At 38.8% G+C, this 20,856-nt stretch overlaps 1 protein-coding gene across 1 annotated transcript; it reads left to right on the forward strand.

Annotated features, from left to right (window-relative positions):
- The first annotated feature begins 19,483 nt into the window (after window positions 1–19,483).
- On the forward strand, window positions 19,484–20,444 carry LOC115526306 (olfactory receptor 52N2-like). Its single transcript, XM_030333752.1, is given in 2 exon segments — window positions 19,484–19,740; window positions 19,742–20,444. Coding segments are annotated over 2 exon segments (960 nt in total).
- The last annotated feature ends 412 nt before the right edge of the window (window positions 20,445–20,856 follow it).

Genomic DNA, 20,856 nt, shown 5'->3' on the forward strand with positions numbered 1-20,856 from the left:
GGAAACTAAGGCAAAAAGACCATGAATATAAGGAATAGAGAACTCAGTGACTCATTAAAAAGGACATAGGATCCCAGAAGATGAAGAGAGAGAGAAAGTGATAGAAGGTTTATGTGAGCAAATCATAGCAGAACACTATCCTAACCTGGGGAAAGACACAGACATCAAAATCCAGGAAGCACAGAGAACTCAACAGAACTGACGATCAACAAGGCATATCATAGTCAAATTCATGAAATATACAGACAAAGAAAGAATCATGAAAGCAGCAAGGGAAAAAAAAGACGTTAACCTACAAGGAAAGACAGACCACATGTGCAGGAAAAGTATCCATAGAAAGCTTGTCAGGCTGGAGAGAAGTGGCAAAATATATTCAATGTGCTGAATCAGAAAAATTTGTAGCCAAGAATTTTTATCCAGCAAGGCTATCATTCAAATAGAAGGAGAGATAAAAAGTTCCCATACAAACAAAAACTAAGGATTTGTGACTACTCAACCAGCCCTGCAAGAAATGTTAAGAGGGATTCTCTGAAGGAGAAAAAGAAGAAACAAACAAACAAAAAGACCATAAGCAGCAAAGACTAGAAGGACCAGAGAACAACACCAGAAATTCCAACTCTATAGGCAACACAATGGCATTAAATTAATATTTTTCAATACTCACTCTAATGTCAATGGACTAAATGGTCCAATCAAAGACACAGGGTAACAGAATGGATAAGAAAACAAGATCCATCTATATGCAGTTTACAAGAAACCCATTTTAGACCTAAAGACACCTTTGGATTGAAAGTAAGGGGACGGAAAACCATCTATCATACTAATGGTCACCAAAAGAAAGCTGTAGTAGCGATACTTATATCAGACAAGCTATGGTTTTAAAACAAAGAGATGAAGAAGGGCACTGTATCATAATTAAGGGGTCTATCCACCAGAAGATCTAACAACTGTAAACATTTATGCCCCCACATCAGAGCACCCAAATAATAAATCGATTAATCGCAAACATACAGAAACCCTTGATAATAACACCATAGTAGTAGGGGACTTCAATACGCCATTACAACAATGGAGAGATCATCTAAACAGAAAATCAACAGAAAATAATGGCTTTGAATGACAAACTGGACCCGATGGACTTAACAGATATATTCAGAACAGTTATCCTAAAAGCAGCAGAATACACATTCTTCTTGAGTGCACTGGAAAATTCTCCAGAATACATCACAAACTGGAACAAAATCAGCCCTCAACAAGTACAAAAAGATCGAGATCATACTGTGCATATTTTCAAGACCACACACTATGAAACTTTGAAATCAACCACAGAAAAAATTTGGAAAGACAACAATACTTGGAGATCAAAGAACATCCTACTAATAATGAAATGGGTTAAACCAAGAAGTTAAAGAGGAAATTAAAAAGTACATCGAAGCCAATGAAAATGATAACACTATGGACCAAACCTCTAGAACCAGCAAAGGCAGTCATAAGAGTGAAGTAGATAGAATCCAGGCCTCCTAAAGAAGTCAGAAGGTGCTCAGATATGACAACCTGACCTTACACCTGAAAAGAGCTGGAAAAAGACCATAAAACCTAAAACGAGCAGAAGATAGGAATAATAAAGACTAGAGGAGAATTCAATGCTATCAAAACCAAAATCAAAACCAAAAACAAACAGTAAAACAGATCAGTAAAACCAGGCTCTTGTTCTTTGAAAGAATTAACAAAATTGATACACACTAGCCAGTTTTGATCAAAAAGAAAAAGGAAAGGACCCAAAATTGAATCACAAATAAGAAAGGAGAGATCACAACCAACACTGCAGAGATACAAAGATATAAGAATAAGAGGAATAATATTGACAATTATACGTCCATATATTGGTCAATCTGGATGAAATGGGACAAATTCCTAGAAACATATAAACTACCAAAACTGAAACAGGAAGAGTAAAAAATTTGAACAGATCCATACTGGTAAGAAATCGGTTAGTAAATAAAAAAAAAAACCTCCAAAAAACAAGAGGTCTAGGGCCGATGGCTTTTCAGGGGAATTCTACCAAACATAGAAAGAAGAATTAACACTTCTTTTGAAGCTGTTCCAAAAAATAGAATGGAAGAAAACTCCCAACTCATTCTATGAGGCCAGCATTACCTTTATTCCAAAAAACCAGACAGAGACCCTACTAAAAGGAGAACTATAGGCCAATTTCCCTGAGAACATGGATGCAAGAAGCCTCAACAAGATAATAACCAACTGATCCAACAATACATTAAAAAAATTATTCACCTCGACCAATTATTCACCTGGATGCAGGCTGTTCATAGTCTGCAGAAACATTAACGTGATTCATCACATCAATAAAAGAAAGGATGAGAAACACATGGTCCTCTCAGAGATGTAGAAAAAGTATTTGACAAAATACAGCATCCTTTCTTGATAAAAAAACTGTCAAGAAAGTGGGGATAGAAGGATCATACCTCAAGATTTTTAAAAGCAAAGCCAGGGGCACCTGGGTGGCTCAGTTGGTTAAGTGTCTGACTTCAGCTCAGGTCGTGATCTTGCAGTTAGTGGCTTCAAGCCCCAATTGGGCTCTGAACTGACACCTCACAGCCTGGAGGCCTGCTTCAGATTCTCTCACTCTCTCTCTCTCTCTCTCTCTCTGCCCCTCCCCTACTCACACTGTCTCTTTCTATCTCTCAAAAATGAACAAACATTAAAAAAACTTAGAAAGAAAGATCTTAAAGCCATATATGAAAGACCTACCACTAATATCATCCTCAATGAGAAAAAAACAGACCTTTTCCCCTAAGGTCAGTAATGTGACAGGATGTCCACTCTCATCACTGTATTCAACAAACTATGGGAAGTCCTGGCCTCAGCAATCAGATAACACAAAGAAATAAAAAACATCCAAATCAGCAAGAAGAAGTCAGCCTTCACTCTTTGCAGATGACATGATACTCTAACTATGGAAAACTCAAATATTCCACCAGAACTGGTAGAACTGCTCTAGGAATTCAGCAAAATCACAGAATATAAGCTCAATGCATAGAAATCGGTTGCATTTCTATACACCAGTAATGAAGCAAAAGAAAGAGAAATTAAGGAATCGATTCCATTTACAATTGCACCAAAACCCATAAAATATCTAAATAAAAACTAACCAAGAGGTGAAAAATCATACACTGAAACTATAAAAAGCTTATGAAAGAAATTGAAAAAAGACACAAAAGAATGGAAAACCATTCAATGCTCAATGATTGGAAAAAAAAACAAATATTGTTAAAATGTTGATACTAACCCAAAGTACTCTGCATATTCCAATTTCAATGCCTATCAAAATAACACCAGCATTTTCATGGAGCTAGAAAAACAATCCTAAAATTTGTATGGAACCAGAAAAGATCCCAGAATAGCCAAAGCAATTCTGAACAAGAAAACCAAAGCTGGGGGCATCACAATCCTGGACTTTGAAGATGTATTACAAACTGTAATCATCAAGGACAGTATGGTACTGACACAAAAACAGACACTCGGATTAATGGAACAGAATAGAGAACTCAACAATAGACTCACAAACATATGGCCAACTAATCTTTACAAAGTAGGAAAGAATATCCAATGGAATAAAGACAGTCTCTTCAGCAAGTGGTGCTGGGGAAAACTGGGTCAGTAACATGCAGAAAAAATGAAATTGGACCACTTTCTTACACATACACAAAATAAACTCAAAATGCGATGAAAGACCCTAAACATACAGGAAACCATCAAAATCCGAAAGGAGAAAGCAGACAAAAACCTCTTTGACCTTGGCTGCAAGCAACTTCTTACTCAACATGTCTCCAGAGACAAAACCAAAATGAACAATTGGGACCTCATCAAGATAAAAATCTTCTGCACAGCAAAGGAAACAATCAGCAAAACTAAAAAGCAATGAACAGAATGGGAGAGATATTGTGAATAACAACAGAGAAAGGGTTAGTATCCAAAATGTATAAAGAACTTATCACACTCAACACCCAAAAGACAATCTAGTGAGGAAATGGCAAAAGACATGAATAGACACTTTTCCAAAAAGACATTCAAATGAAAAAGTGCTCAACATCACTCATCATCAGGGAAATACAAATTAAAACCACAATGAAATACCACCTCACACCTGTCAGAATAGCTAAAATTAACAACTCAGGCAACAAAAGATATTGGCAAAGGATGTGGAGAAAGAGGATCTCTTTTGCACTGCTGGTGGAATGCAAACTGGAAAAATAGCTTGGAGGCTCTTCAAAAATTAAAAATAGAACTACCTATTACCCAGCAATTGCACCACTGGGTATATTATCCAAGGGATACAGGTGTTCTGTTTCGAAGGGGTACATGCACCTCAATGTCTATAGCAGCACTGTCGATAATACACAAAGTATGGAAAGACCCCAAATGTCCATTGGTGGATGAATGGATAAAGAAGAGGTGGTATACATATACAGTGGAGTGTTACTCAGCAATCAAAAGAATGAAATCTTGTCATTTGCAACTATGTGGATGGAACTAGACGGTATTATGCTAAGTGAAATTAGTCAGTCAGTGAAAGACAATATCATATGTAGAATTTATGATACAAAACAGGTGAACATAAGGGAAGAGAAGCAAAAATAATATAAAAACAAGGAGGGCAACAAAATAGAGAGACTCTTAAATGCAGAGAACAAACTGAGTGTTGCTGGAAGGGTTGTGGGTGAGGGGATGGGCTAAATGGGCAAGGGGCACTGGGATGACCACTGAGTAGTATACATAGGGTTGAATCACTGGAATCTATTCCTGACATCATTACTGCACTATATGCTAACTAACTTGGATGTAAATTTAAAAAAATAATAAATAAATAAATAAATAAATAAACTAACTAACTAACTAACTAACTAGTTAATTTTTTAAAAAAGAAGTTTGAGGGATGACTGGGTGGCTCAGTCAGGTAAATGTCCGACTTTGGCTCAGGTCATGATATCACGGTTTGTGGGTTAGAGCCTGCATCGGGCTCTGTGCTGACAGATTGGAGCATGGAGGCTTCTTTGGATTCTGTGTCTCCCTCTTTTTCTGTCCCTCCCCTGCTCACACTCTGTCTCTGTCTCAAAAATAAACAAACATTTAAAGAATTCAATAAAAAAAGAAAGAAGTTTGATAGAATAGAGAAAGCAGAGAATGAAAAACAAAGAAAAAAAGTAAGAAAACGTTAAAAAATTAAAAAATATATACAATAAATAGAATAAAATGAATGAAGAAAAGTACAAATATAATAAAAAATGTACAAAAAAATAAAAAATGTAAAAAAATAGAAAAAATGTTTTATAATAATAGAAAATAAAAATAATTTCTTTCTCTTTCTGTAATCCAAGATTAAGAAAAGAAAAAGAAAACTGAATAGATGACCAGTGAACACAATGAAATCTGCATGACACCACATCCAATTTCCCCTAGAAGTCAATGTATGAAGCAGTTTATATTCTGTATTCAAAGCAGGCTGAGAGACTTGTGGTGGTCCTCTAGGGCTTGGTTGATGCAGTTGGATGAGGCTTGATGTAAAGTGTTCATTCTCCACTAGGTGTCGCTTCTTAGATTACTGTGGTGGATTGGTGTAGCACATGTGCATGGGTATGCTCATCCACAGGAGAGGTGAAAATGGTGTCACCCAACTTCCCTGTCTCTAGCACCAGAACTGTGGGCTCTCACCCACTGGCATTCAAGCACCACCCCCTTTGTCTCCAGCTTCCGTCCACTCCCTGCTTCTACACTGTCTGCATCCAAGCCATTAGCCTGCCAGGCGGCACCTCCCTCCCAAGTTTTATCCCAGATGGGGCTGTGTTTCCAAACCCCTCACTTCTGAGGGCCCTGTGACTTGGACCTGCTCCGACCCTCAGGAGGAAGGTCTGACCAGGCAATGTCCAGGTATCAGCTAGCCCGCAGGAGCATTTGTGCGATTGCATTGCGCAGAGACTCAGAGATTGTGGCCAGTTGCCGGGTTGCCCCAGAAAGAGTTCATGTGATCCAGTAGTGGCAGTGGTTAAGGGATTATGGTAAATCACAACACACAGCTGGTGCCAGGTTTCACCACACCCTGGTGTCTTTGTTCCAATACCAGGAATCATCTGTTCTCAGGTCTGCTGGAGCTTTGCCTGTGGGAGGCCATAGGTCCTCTAACAAATACCCTCCTAGCAGAGGAACTGCTTCTCCCCATGTGGCCCACAGACCCCTCAGACCTCACTGCCTGCTCCTGGGGATTCGCCCTTCCCACCAGAGCACCACCATGTATGGAGCTGTGGAATTTCTGACTCTGGTCTCCCCTGTTTCTAGAATCCTCATGGTATTTAAACCCTCTCCTTTCTCCTGTCTCCCTCTCTTGTTCAGTCACTTGTGGGTATTTCCACCCTTTCTCTTTCTCCCAGGTACTTTTGGGGGAGTGTTTTTCCTGTACTCTCCCCCCTTTTTCTGTCCTCTCTCCGTAAAAACAGCTCCCTGCCCTCTGCGGCTTCTCTCTCTCTCAGTTCACCTCTCTATGCCACATACCCACTGAGTTCTGTGGCACAAATCATGCAGATTGTTGTGTTAGTCCTCAGACCAATTTTCTAGGTGTGCAAAATGGTTTGGTGCTGATCTAGCTGCATTTCAGGGAGGAGAGAAGCAGAGAACTTCCATGCTGCTCGGCCATCTCGGCCCCTCCCCCATATAGCATCCCTTTGTGAATGAAGAACATTTTGTTTTCCTTTTCTTGTGTGTGTGTGTGTGTATGTGTGTGTGTGTGTTGTTGTTGTTGTTGTTATTGTTGTTGTTGTTGTTTTTGCATTTATTGCTTGCCTCATGGCACTAGCTACAATATGCTTCTTGTGCAATGTTTAACAGGAGGAGTGATCAGGGACATGATTAGGCATAGTGAAGTTCAGAAAAAATCTTATTTGACTAAGTGCTTATAATAACATATGTAATTTCTAATAACATGCCTGTGCTTGCTGGTTGATAAAATTCGCTTAGAATTTTATCGTACACCCTGAAAAAAGTGTTTGGGATGTTTAGCAAAGTGTAATCCATTGCTGAGACAGTAACTCTGGATTAACCTCAAAGAATTCATCATTGTGTATGATATTTGCTATAGATTTTTATAGGTACCTTTCTTCAGCTCTACTGAGATATAACTGATATAAAATATTATGTAATTTTAAGGTATACAATGCGATGATTTGATACAGGTATGTATTGCAAAATGTTAACCTCAGCCCTGTTACTTAACATTCTTCACCTCACACAGTTACCACTTTATTATTGTTATTATGTTGAGAATATCAGAACTCTACTCTCATAGCACCTTTCAAGAATACAAAACGATATTGTTAACACAATATTGTTAACATTGTTAATATAGTCATCATTCTGTACATTGGATTCTGTAGAACCTATTATTTTTATAACAACAATTTTGTAACCTTTGATCAACATCTCCTAATTTTCCCAACCCTTCTCTCTCTGGCATCGACCATTTTATGGTTTATATGAGTTTGATGTTTTTAGATTCCAAATATAAGATCATACTGTTTTTCTCTGCTTGACTTACTTCACTCAGCATAATCCCTCAAGGCCCATCCTGTTGTCACAAATGGCAAGATTTCCCTCTTTTATATGGGTGAATAATATTCCATCGAATATATATATATTTTCTTTATCCATTCATCCATCTATAGATACCTTAGTTGTTTCCTTGTCCTGCCCTGTTGTGATAATACTACAATGAACATATGAATGCAGATATTTCTCTGAGATAATGATTCAATCTCTTTCAGAGATTTTATCTCATGAAAAGTGAGATTGCTGGATCATATAGTATTTCTATTCTCAATTTTTTGAGGGCACGCCATACTGTTTCCCACAGTGGCTGCACCAGTTTATATTCCCACCAACAGTGCACAAGTGCTCCTTTTTCTCCACATCCTCACCAGCATTTGTTATATATTGTTTGTTTGGTTTTAATAGTAGCCAATGTAACAGATTTAAGGTGATCTCCATGTGGTTTTGGTTTACATTTCCTTGATGATTAGGGATGTTAGCACATTTTTGTGTACTAATTGGCCATTTGTATGTCTTCTTTTGAAAAATATCTATTTAAGTCCTCTGTACATTTTTAATATAATCATTAGGGGTGTTTTTTGCTAATAAATGATATAAATTGCTTACATATTTTGGATATTAACCCCTTACCAGATGTATGGTTTGCAAATATATTTTTCCCATCTGCAGGATGCCTTTTCATTTTGTTGTTTCTTTGCTGTGTAGATTTTTCTTCTTGTAATTTGTTTCCTTAAATTCAAGTTAGTTAACATACAGTGTTGTGTTGGTTTCAGAAGTAGATTCTAGTGATTGGTCACTTACATATAATACCCAGTGCTCATCCCAAGAAGTGTCCTTCTTAATGTCATAACCCATTTTGCTGCACAAAAGTTTTTAGTTTGATGCAGTCACAGTTGATTTTTTTAAAATTTTTTTAAACGTTTATTTCTTTTTGAGACAGAGAGAGACAGAGCATGAACGGGGGAGGGTCAGAGAGAGAAAGGGAGACACAGAATCGGAAACAGGCTCCAGGCTCCAAGCTGTCAGCACAGAGCCCGACACGGGGCTTGAACTTACAACCCACGAGATCATGACCTGAGCCAAAGTCGGACGCTTAACTGACCGAGCCACCCAGGCCCCCCGGTCCCAGTTGATTTTTGCTTTTTTGTTCCAGTGTCTTTGGTGTCATACCCAAAAATTCATTGCCAAGACTGAAGTCAAGATTGCCCCCTATGTTTTCTTCTAGAAGTTTTAAAGTTTCACATCTTCCATTTAAGTTTTTAATCCATTTTGAGTTAACTTTTGTGAGTGACATACGATAGGGGTCTAGGGCTTTTGATTCTGTTCCATTGGTCTATTCTGCTTGTATGCCAGTACCATACGGTTTGATTACTATGATCTGTGACATAATTTGAAATCAGAGAGCATGATGCTTCCAGCTTCATGAGTATTGGTGGTATATTCTCTTTAATTTACTTCTTGTATATCTATGTATAGATTTACTAAAATTCCTTTATTCACTCACCTGCATTATTAGATATTCATATATTTCCTGATTGGGGCTATTATGAATAAACCTGCTCCAGACATTCATGAGCAAGTCTTTGTATAGACATATATTTTCAGATTTCTTATGTATATAGAGCAGGTGCATGATTCAGTTTTGAGGCTACAGTTGAGAAACACTGGGATGGCAGTTATAGTTCAACATTTATATTGCAATGGATACCAGACAGTTCACATGTTCCATTAGAGAAAAGTTGATAAAATTTAAGGCTAACTGTTGACACTTTTCCTCCTGGCTCAAATATATTCTAAATACAGGTATTCCCCACTTTTTGAAAGTTTGTGTTATGCCACCTCACTTTTACAAAAGACCCACATTGGTACTCTTTTTGATAAACAAAAGAAATCAAAGATTTTCACTTGTATTAAAAAAGGTTCAAAGCAATACTAGCAGTCAGTGTTTCTTTTTACAGTGACCTATTGCAGAGGCAATGAACACCTGAGCAGACAGAGTGGCCCTGCCAAGCTCCTTCCCTGGGAACCACACTCAGCATGTCAGCATCAAGCTCTCACAGCTTTGAAGTGTGTCTGTGAGCATCTCCATTTATTTTGTGCATCCATTAACAAGATGTGCCCTAACGTATCAGAAAAGCCCAAGACAGGTCCAGAAATGCTCACAAAATTTTCCACTTAAATACATCGTAATTGCTTCTTTGCTTCATACCATTTCATAGGAACACTCTATATTCAGATAACAGGAGATGTCTGTGTAGATCTAGTTTCAACAAAGCTAAATTTACCTCCTCCCCCATCAGAGATGACCTATGGGACATCTATCTCTGTAGCATCAGAAACATTTTCCCCTTTTTCTTGGAAAAGCCCCCAGAGAAACCACTAAGAGTTGTTATATAGCGTTCCTAACCAATGCTGTACAATTTCCTGAGCAATACCAGTTACAAATGGAGATTTAAAAAAAATTTTTTTTCAACGTTTATTTATTTTTGGGACAGAGAGAGACAGAGCATGAACGGGGGAGGGGCAGAGAGAGAGGGAGACACAGAATCGGAAACAGGCTCCAGGCTCTGAGCCATCAGCCCAGAGCCCGACGCGGGGCTCGAACTCATGGACCGCGAGATCGTGACCTGGCTGAAGTCGGACGCTTAACCGACTGCGCCACCCAGGCGCCCCACAAATGGAGATTTTAAAACATCAGGGTGGGTGTGGGTGATCCAGAGGGAAAAATATATATAAAGATGTACAGAAAATCTGCAACTAGATAGCAGGGATTGGATTTAGAGGGTGGCTGAATGTGGAGGACTAGTTACCTCATTCTTGAGACTTCTGAAACCAAAGGGATTCACAAACTGCCTTTATGAGGGAGGAGAAGTGGGGGAAAAATTAGGTGTGGTTTAAGCACTGTAGTGCTCATGTGATAAGGACCAAAGAGGTAATATTATAGGCAAGCAAATGTCTGCACAATAATAGAAAAGCAATCAAAATCAGAACTTTGGAAAAGACTGCACAATAATGTCTTCTCCCTGTGGATGGAACAGTCTTCCTTGGGAAGTGGTAAAATCTCTACCAGTGAAAATGAATTAGTGCAAGAGTTGGAAGGAATTCCAGTGATAGTGGACCCCAACTTCCCCATGACAACATTCGTGACATATGTCATCCTCCCTTTGCTTTAATACATCTGATGACAGGAATCTTTTGTCTTACTAGGGATTTCTATCTGCATGAATGAATAACAATCCGACAACCCTAATCTACTTTTCTATAACTTTTCTTGTTCATCATATGTATGACCGTCAAGTGTGCAAAATAATACAAAAGGCAATTACTTGCCTTTACTGCAAGTACTCAAGTCAGTTTTAATTATCTCCAATTTCACAACAAAAAGAAAGAAAAAAGAAACAAAACAAACAAACAAACCAACAAACAAAATCTTTAGGATTCCAAGCATCTTGCAACCATGTTTCCCATACTCCAGATACTCTGATATTTCCATACACACACTAATTTGTTAAGGTATTTATATACAAGCAAGAGGATCAACCAAAAAGGACATTTTGAAATCCATCCATCCATCCATTCATTCTACAACTCTTTTCTTGTGCCAGTTACTATGTTAAGTGCAAGGGACACAGCAGTGAACAAAATAGACAGCAATTCCTGTGCATATAGATTTTTAAAATTCTGGTGAGCGACCAAGGAACATGGTAATTGCTGTGGAGTACAGAAAATGTGGCGAGGAAGAGATTATGCCAAATTTGGCAGAGGTCTAGGGTTTGCGGTTTTGGATTAGGGTAAGGAAAAGCCTTACCTTGGGTCTGACACTGAGATCAGACCTGGAACTGGTGAAGGTATTTAGCACGGTATTTTCTGGCAAATAACAAAGCAGGCAGTGAAAGTGGCAAGTGAAATGCCATGGATTGTACACATGCTTGCTGAATTTGAGAAGAATCCAGTAGGCACGGAGAGGCTGAGGGGATCAGGGTTAGAGCAGTGGGAGGCAATCCTAGAGATGCCAAAGAGTTCTAATTGTACAGGATGTTGTAAATAAATACAGGGATGTCACTTTTGCTCTGAGTGAGATGTAAGGAGCCTAAAGGTTTATGGAATGCCTAGATTGTCTCATTTATTTTGTAAAGCAAAATAATGTAATAATACTAACAATAATTATGAATGCACTATATATTTTGCTTATTATGTTCCAAGTTGTGGTGAAAATTTCCATGGTATACTTAATGTTTCCATGGTTTGCTCATTTTACAGTGGGGCAATTCGCTTTAACAAGCCATCAGTTCTAATCTTTTCATGCTTTCTAGAAAGAAAATTGCTTTCCTCATTTTTATATATTGATATATTGTTTCTATGGCATCATTTCAAAAGGTTTCCACGTGTTCATGTAACGGGTGAGGACAGAATTTTGGGAAGATGGTGGCATAGGAGAACACTGGGCTCACCTTGTCCAGCTGATCGCGTAGATTCCACCCACATCTGTGTAAATAACCCAGAAAACCGCCAGAAGACTAGTAGAACGGACTCTCCAGAGCCAAGCATAGACAAGAGGCTCACAGAAGAGGGTAGGAAGGGCAGAGAGGCCGTGCATGCTACATGGACTGGCGAGAGGGAGCCAGGGCAGTGGAGGGTTAGCCCGCTGGGCAAGGCAGAGCCCCCAAGTCTGGCTTGCAAAAGCGGAGGGGCCGGACTTCATGAGTTCTGATAGCCAGTGGGACTTAACATCTAGAATGTTAAAAGTCAACAGCTCTGCTCTCAGAGAGCAGGGAGGGTGAAAGGATGCTGGGAGGGAGAGTTGTTGAGTCCCAGAAGGACAGAGCTTAGTGGGGGAACAAAGGCGATGGCAAGCGCCATTTCCCTCTCCCATCTCCCAGTCAAAATTCCAAAGAGAACGACTTCCCATCACCAAAATTGTTGGCATCACGCAAACACCCAACACTGTGCTTCTGTGGATCCATCCCTCCAACCAGCCGCCCTCCCTCCTGGTGCTGCAGGGCCCCTCCTGCAGGAGAGCACCCATGGCAAAGCAAGATAAGCCTGCCCCTCCCACCCCTGTGCACCTAGTGGATCCACCTTGGCTAATATGCCCTTGACCAGATCCCATCAAAGCAGCACCACAAGCCTGGCAGTGTGCAAGCAGCCCAGACAGGGTCCACACCACTCCACATACAGGGAAAGTGTCCTGTAGTTTGGAGCTACCACAGGGATTACCCAAAATGATGAGACAGGAAAATTCTCCTCAAAAGAAACTCCAGGAAGTAGCAACAGCCAGTGAATTGATCAAAACCAATTTAAGCAATATAACGGAAGAAGAAATTAGAATAATAGTCATACAATTTAATCGCTGGGCTTGAAAAAAGCATAGAGAACAGCAGAGAATCTATTGCTAGAGAGATCAAGGAACTAAAAAATAGTCATGATGAAATTAAAAATGCTATAAATGATGTGCAAAATAAAATGGAGGTGGCCATAGCACGGATTGAAGAGGCAGAGGGGAAAATACATGAATTAGAAGATAAAGTTATGGAAAAACAGGAAGCTGAGAAAAAGAGAGATGAAAAAAAATAGGAGTATGAGGGGAGAATTAGAGAACTAAGTGATGCAACAAAACAGAACAATATCAGTATCATAGCAATTCCAGAAGAAAAAGAGAGAGAGAAAGGGGCTGAAGGTATACTTGAACAAATCATAGCTGAGAACTTCCCTGATCTGGAGGGGAAAAGCCATTAAATCCAAGAGGCACAGAGAACTCCCTTCAGACATAACTTGAATTGATCTTCTAACCTAAATATCATAGTGAAACTGGCAAAATACAAGGATTAAGAGAAAATTCTGAAAGCAGCTAGGGATAAATAGGCCCTAAAATACAAAGGTAGACACATAGGGGTAATAGCAGACCTATCTACTGAAACTTGGCAGGCCAGAAATGAATGGCAAGAAATCTTCAATGTGATGAACAGAAAAAACATGCAGCTGAGAATCCTTTATCCAGCAAATCTGTCATTCAAAATAGAAGGAGAGATTAAAGTTTTTCCAAACAAACAAAAAACTGAAGGAATTCATCACCACTAAATCAGCCCTACAAGAGATACTAAGGGGGATTCTGTGAGTGAATTGTAGCAAGGACCAGAAAGTACCAGAGACATCACTACAAGCATGAAACCTACAGACATCACAATGACTCTAAACCCATATCTTTCAATAACAACACTGAATGTAAATGGACTAAATGCGCCAACCAAAAGACATAGCGTATCAGAATGGATAAAAAAAACAAGACCCATCTATTTGCTGTCTACAAGAGACTCATTTTAGACCTGAGGACACCTTCAGATTGAAAGTGAGGGGATGGAGGGGCGCCTGGGTGGCGCAGTCGGTTAAGCGTCCGACTTCAGCCAGGTCACGATCTCGCGGTCCGTGAGTTCGAGCCCCGCGTCGGGCTCTGGGCTGATGGCTCGGAGCCTGGAGCCTGTTTCCGATTCTGTGTCTCCCTCTCTCTCTGCCCCTCCCCCATTCATGCTCTGTCTCTCTCTGTCCCAAAAATAAATAAACGTTGAAAAAAAAATTTTTAAACAAAAAAAGAAAGTGAGGGGATGGAGAACTATCTATCATGCTATGGAAGTCAAAAGAAAGTGGGAGTAGCCATACTTAGATCTGACAAACTAGACTTTAAATTAAAGGCTGTAACAAGAGATGAAGAAGGACATTACATAATAATTACAGGGTCTATCCATCAGGAAGAGCTAACAATTATACATGTCTCTGCACCAAATATGGGAGCCGCCAAATATATAAAACAATTAATCACAAACATAAGGACCTTATTGATAAGAATGTGGTCATTGCAGGGGACTTTAATACACCACTTACAACAATGGATAGATCATCCAGACACAGGTTCAATAAAGAAACAAGGGCCCTGAATGATACATTGGATCAGATGGAATTGATATATATAGAATATGTATATTTAGAATTATTTATTAGAATTCTGCATCCCAAAGCAACAGAATATACTTTCTTCTGAGTGCACGTGGAACATTCTCCAGCATAGATCACATACTGGGTCACAGAACAGCCCTTCATAAGTATACAAGAATTGAGATCATACCATGTACACTTTCAGACCACAATGCTATGAAACTTGAAATCAACCACAGGAAAGATTCTGGAAAACCTCCAAAAGCATGGAGGTTAAAGAACACCCTACTAAAGAATAAATGGGTCAACGGGGCAATTAGAGAAGAAATTAAAAAATATATGGAAACACATGAAAATGAAAATACAACCCAAACGCTTTGGGATGCAACAAAGACAGTCGTGAGAGGAAAATACATTGCAACCCAGGCCTATCTCAAGAAACAAGAAAAATCCCAAATACGAAGTCTAACAGCACACCTAAAGGAAATAGAAGCAGAACAGCAAAGACACCCCAAACCCAGCAGAAGAAGAGAAATAATAAAGATCAGAGCAGAAATAAACAATAGAGAATCTAAAAAAACTGTAGAGCAGATCAATGAAACCAAGAGTTGTTTTTTTGAAAAAATAAACAAAATTGGCAAACCTCTAGCCAGGCTTCTCACAAAGACAGGGAGATGACCCAAATAGATAAAATCATGAATGAAAATGGAATGATTGCAACCAATCCCTCAGAAATACAAGCAATTATCAGGGAATTCTATGAAAAATTATATGCCAACAAACTGGACAACCTGGAAGAAATGGACAAATTCCTAAGCACCCACACACTTCCAAAACTCAAACAGGAAGAAATAGAAAATTTGAACAGACCTATAACCAGTGAAGAAATTGAATCAATTATCAAAAATCTCCCAACAAATAAGAGACCAGGACAAGAAGGCTTCTCAGGGGAATTCTACAAGACATGTAAAGCCTATCCTTCTCAAGCTATCCTTGAGATAATACCTATCCTTCTCAAGCTGTTCCAAAAACTAGAAAGGGAAGGAGAACTTCCAGACTTATTCTATGAAGCCAGCATTACTTAGATTCCTAAACCAGACAGAGACCCAGCAAAAAAAGAGAACTACAGGCCAATATCCCTGATGAATATGGATGCAAAAATTCTCAACAAGATACTAGCAAATCAAAATCAACAGCATATAAAAAGAATTATTCACCATGTCAAGTGGGATTCATTCCTGGGCTGCAGGGCTGGTTCAACATTTGCAAATCAATCAATGTGATACATCACATTAATAACAGAAAAGAAAAGAACCATATGATCCTGTCAATCGCTGCAGAAAAAGCATTTGACAAAATTCAGCATCCTTTCTTAATAAAAACCCTCAAGAAAGTCTGGATAGAAGGAACATACTTAAACATCATAAAAGCCATTTATGAAAAGCCGACAGCTAATATCATCCTCAATGGGGAAAAACTGAGAGCTTTCCCCGTGAGATCAGGAACACGACAGGGATGTCTACTCTCACCGCTGTTGTTTAACATAGTGTTGGAAGTGCTAGCATCAGCAGACAACAAAAGGAAGTCAAGGGCATCAAAATTACCAAAGATGAAGTCAAGCTTTCACTTTTTGCAGATGACGTGATATTATACATGGAAAACCAGAAAAGTCTGCTAGAAATGATACATGAATTCAGCAAAGTCGCAGGATACAGAATTAATGTACAGAAATCAGTTGCGTTAGTGTATTCTTATACACTAATAATGAAGCAAGAGAAAGACAAATAGAGAAACGGATCCCATTCACAATTGCACCAAGAATCATAAAATACCTAGGAATAAACGTAACCAAAGATGTACAAGATCAGTATGCTGAAATCTATAGAAAGCTTATGAAGGAAATTGAAGAAGATACAAAGAAATGGAAAAACATTCCATGCTCATGGGTTGCAAGAATAAATACTGTTAAAATGTCAATACTACCCAAAGCTATCTACACATTCAATGCAATCCCAATCAAAATTGCACCAGCATTCTTCTCGAAGCTAGAACAAGCAATCCTAAAATTTGTATGAAACTACAAAAGACCCCTAATAGCCAAAGTCATATTGAAGAAGAAGACCAAAGCGAGAGGCACCACAATCCCAGACTTTTGCCTCTACTACAGATCTGTATTCATCAGGACATTATGGTATTGGCACAAAACCAGACACCTAGACCAATGGAATAGATTAGAAACTCCAGAATTGGACCCATAAATGTATGGCCAACTAATCTTGACAAAGCAGGAAAGAATATCCAATGGACAAAAGACAGTCTCTTTAACAAATGGTGCTGGGAGAACTGGACAGCAACATGCACAAGGATGAAACTAGACCACTTTCTTACACCATTCACAAAAACAAACTCAAAATGGATGAAGGACCTGAATGTGAGACAGGAAACCATCAAAATCCTAGAGGGGAAAACAGGAAAAAGCCTCTCTGACCTCAGCAACAGCAATTCCTTACTTGACACATCCTCAAAGGCACGGGAATTAAAAGCAAAACTGAACTATTGGGACCTCATCAAGATAAAAACTTCTGCATTGCAAAGGAAACAATCAACAAAATTAAAAGGCAACCAACGGAATGGGAAAAGATATTTGCAAATGACATATCAGACAAAGGGCTAGTATCCAAAATCTATAGAGAATTCACCATATTCCACACCGAAAAACAAATAATCGAGTGAAGTAATGAGCAGAAGACATGAATAGACACTTCTCTAAAGAAGACATCCAGATGGCCAATAGGCACATGAAAAGATGCTCAACATCACTCCTCATCAGGGAAATACAAATCAAAACCACACTGAGATGTTACCTCATGCTGGTCAGAGTGGCTAAATGAACAAATCAGAAGACTATAGATGCTGGCGAGGATGTGGAGAAATGGGAACCCTCTTGCACTGTTGGTGGGAATGCACACTGATGCAGCCGCTCTGGAAAACAGTGTGGAGGTTCCTCAAAAAATTAAAAATAGATCTGCCCTATGACCTAGCAATAGCACTGCTAGGAATTTACCCAAGGGACATAGGAGTGCTGATGCAGAGGGGCACTTGAACCCCAATGTTTATAGCAGCACTTTAAACAATAACCAAATTATGGAAAGAGCCTAAATGTCCATCAACTGATGAACGCGTGAAGAAGTTGTGGTTTATATATATAATGGACTACTACTTGGCAATGAGAAAGAATGAAATATGGCCTTCTGTAGCAACATGGATGGAACTGGAAGGTGTTATGCTAAGTGAAATAAGTCATACAGAGAAAGACAGATACCATATGTTTTCACTCTTATGTGGATCCTGAGAAACTTAACAGAAAACCATGGGGGAGGGGAAAGGGAAAAAAAAGTTACAGAGAGGGAAGGAGGCAAACCATAAGGGACTCTTAAATACTGGGAATAAACTGAGTGTTGATAGGTAGTGGGAGGGAGGAGAGGGTGGGTGATGGGTATTGAGGAGGGCACCTGTTGGGATGAGCGCTGGGTGTTGTTTGGAAACCAATTTGACAATAAATTTCATATTTAAAAAAAGACATACCCAGGGATACAGGTTTTGGTAAAATTAAAAAAAAAAAAAAGGTAATGGGTGAAAACACACAAACCAGCCACTTATATAGAAACAACCTTAGGGTAAATTTCTCTCTCTTTTCTACCCCCTCCCCCCAACCACACACAATGGAGAGAGAGAAATATGGACAATGAATGTTAGAACTTTGGAAAGACTGTTTAGGGGGTAAACTGAAATATAATAAAGGAATATATAAATTAGTTTATGTAAATGCAATGAAATATACAATATACTGCTGCAGGAAAAATGAATAAGTCAAGTTGCAAACAACAACTAATGAAAAACTTTTAAAAATATAAGATAAAGAGGAGTTTTCTCAAAAACAAAACAGAAAGAAAGAGACCCAAAGTTATAATTTCAATCAAAAAACTTTCAGGTTAAAACAACTTCCCAGATATAAAAGAAAGGTAGAAAGCTAACTGTTTTCAAAAACAAACAAATTATTTAAAAAACATTTCACCTTATCCAGTATAATCTTCAGAGTTATTTGAGGCTAAACATAATATACTAAAGGGAACTAAAATAATTATGAATATTTATATAGCATGGTTATCTACATGGAAATTTGGGAGAACCAAGAGAAATTGTGAGGATTACACAGAACTTAACAATGTCATTGGTTAAATGCAAGTAGTAAAATCTTTCACGTTTACCAGCAAGAAACAGCCAGATATATAGTGCAAAATGACTGTGGCCATCATTTGTAAGTCATAACCTATTATGTAATTTTTGACCCATGAAATCATGTCTGATTATTTTGACTTGGAAAATCCAAACTTGAAAGTTGTAGATTTGCAAAGTCTAGATCATGCTTAGCCCTATCATACCTGTGTGTAATAAGTAGACACATTTTACCTGTATGTAACAAGGGCTCATATGATTTAATTGATTATAATCCAGTAAACACATCTTCAAGGTCTTCTTGGAAGAAGGAGATTATGTGAGAAGTCAAGAGAACCAGTGTTGTTTAAACCAGAACGATAAATTGGAAATTGGTCAAGGGAGCAGAAACAAGCACTAGTGAACAGCTTAGAATATGAGCATGTGCACAAAGACAGCCTTTACAGAATAAAATCAAGGGAGATCAGGTCTCTGCTATAACGTATGCACTATGTTAGTGTCCTTTTGATTCATTAAGAGGCCCAGGAGTACCTCAGTAGTATCAAATAACAGTGTACAAAAAGATTATTTTTCTCCTAAATTTTATTTATATTGTGCAAAATGCTTGTTCGTCTTTTGTCTCAGAATGAAATTAATGTCACTACCATCTTCTTGTATAGGACATTTTTATTGGTATAGAAAGTAACATGCTTTGCAATTGACTATCATGTATGGAGTCAACAGCTCCAGGCTGACACCAAGATACTTCATTCTCAATGGGATTCCTAAACTGGAAGTTGCACACACCTGGATCTCCCTGACATTCTGCATCATGTACATCATTGCTGTCCTTGGGAACTGTGGGCTCATCCACCTCATTAGCCACAAGGAGGTCCTGCATCGGCCCATGTACTACTTCCTGTCCTTGCTGTCCCCTACAGATGTTAATGCATGTACTTTGCGTGTCCCTAATGTTATGTATCTTTTGGTTCAATCTCAAAGGGATCGACTTTAATGCCTGCCTTGTGCACGTGTTTTTCATCCACATGCTGACCAGTATGGAGTGTGGTGTGCTCATGCTTATGGCCTTGGACTGCTATGTGGCTATTTGCTATCCTCTGCACTATTCTACCATCCTTACCAACACTGCGATTACCAAGGTTGGGTTTGCCACCTGCAGTAGAAGTGTGTTGTTCACAATCCCATTTACTTTCCTGATCACACATCTCCCCTTCTGCAGGGGAAACCTCATCCACCACACCTACAGTGACCACATGTCATTGGCTAAATTAACCTGTGGCAACATCAAGATTGATGCTATCTATGGTCTAGTAGCTGTCATATTGATTGCAGGATTTGATATTTTCTGTACCTGCATGTCTTACACTCTGATTATCTGTGCTGTAGTAAATCTGTCATCTGCAGATGCTTGCCACAAAGCCTTTAGCACCTGCACATCACACATAGGTGCTGTTGTTATCACCTATGTCCCAGCCTTCTTTAACTTCTTCACTCACCGCTTTGGGGGACGCTCCATACCTCACCATGTTCATATTTTCATAGCCAACCTCTACATGTTGCTGCCTCCCACTTTGAATCCAATTGTCTCTGAAATGAAGACCAAGCAGATTCGTGAAGGAGTGATCAAATTATTTTTTACAGAGAAAGATAATATGAGTATGAGCTAAGTCTATGTTATAAAATTCTGCATTTAGTATTAGGGTAAAGAAAAACATTCTGGAGGAAATGAATAGATGCAGAATTCACAACCATGATGTCAGGAGAAACTACCTGTCAATATTCTGCTATAATATTTATGAAATAATCACAAAACTTTTAATCTGCGACTTTTAATTTGAAAGAAAAATAAAATCAATAGGAAAAAATATTATTTTCCACACAGGTAAACTTTAGTTAGTCCTGGTGAATGAATTCAGAGAATGGAAAATCTAGAATTTGAAGTAAACTTTTGACAATTAATGCTTTTCGTCTAAGGCACTCTGTGGGAGTGTATAGAAAAGAACAAAGACGGTCAGATAGCTGAGAGACTCCAGAAGAATGGACAGTTTACATAGGTGCAGGGAAGCCAGAAACACTCGC

This window comes from Lynx canadensis, chromosome D1 (assembly GCF_007474595.2).
Source record: "Lynx canadensis isolate LIC74 chromosome D1, mLynCan4.pri.v2, whole genome shotgun sequence".
NCBI classification, from domain to species: Eukaryota; Metazoa; Chordata; class Mammalia; order Carnivora; family Felidae; genus Lynx; species Lynx canadensis.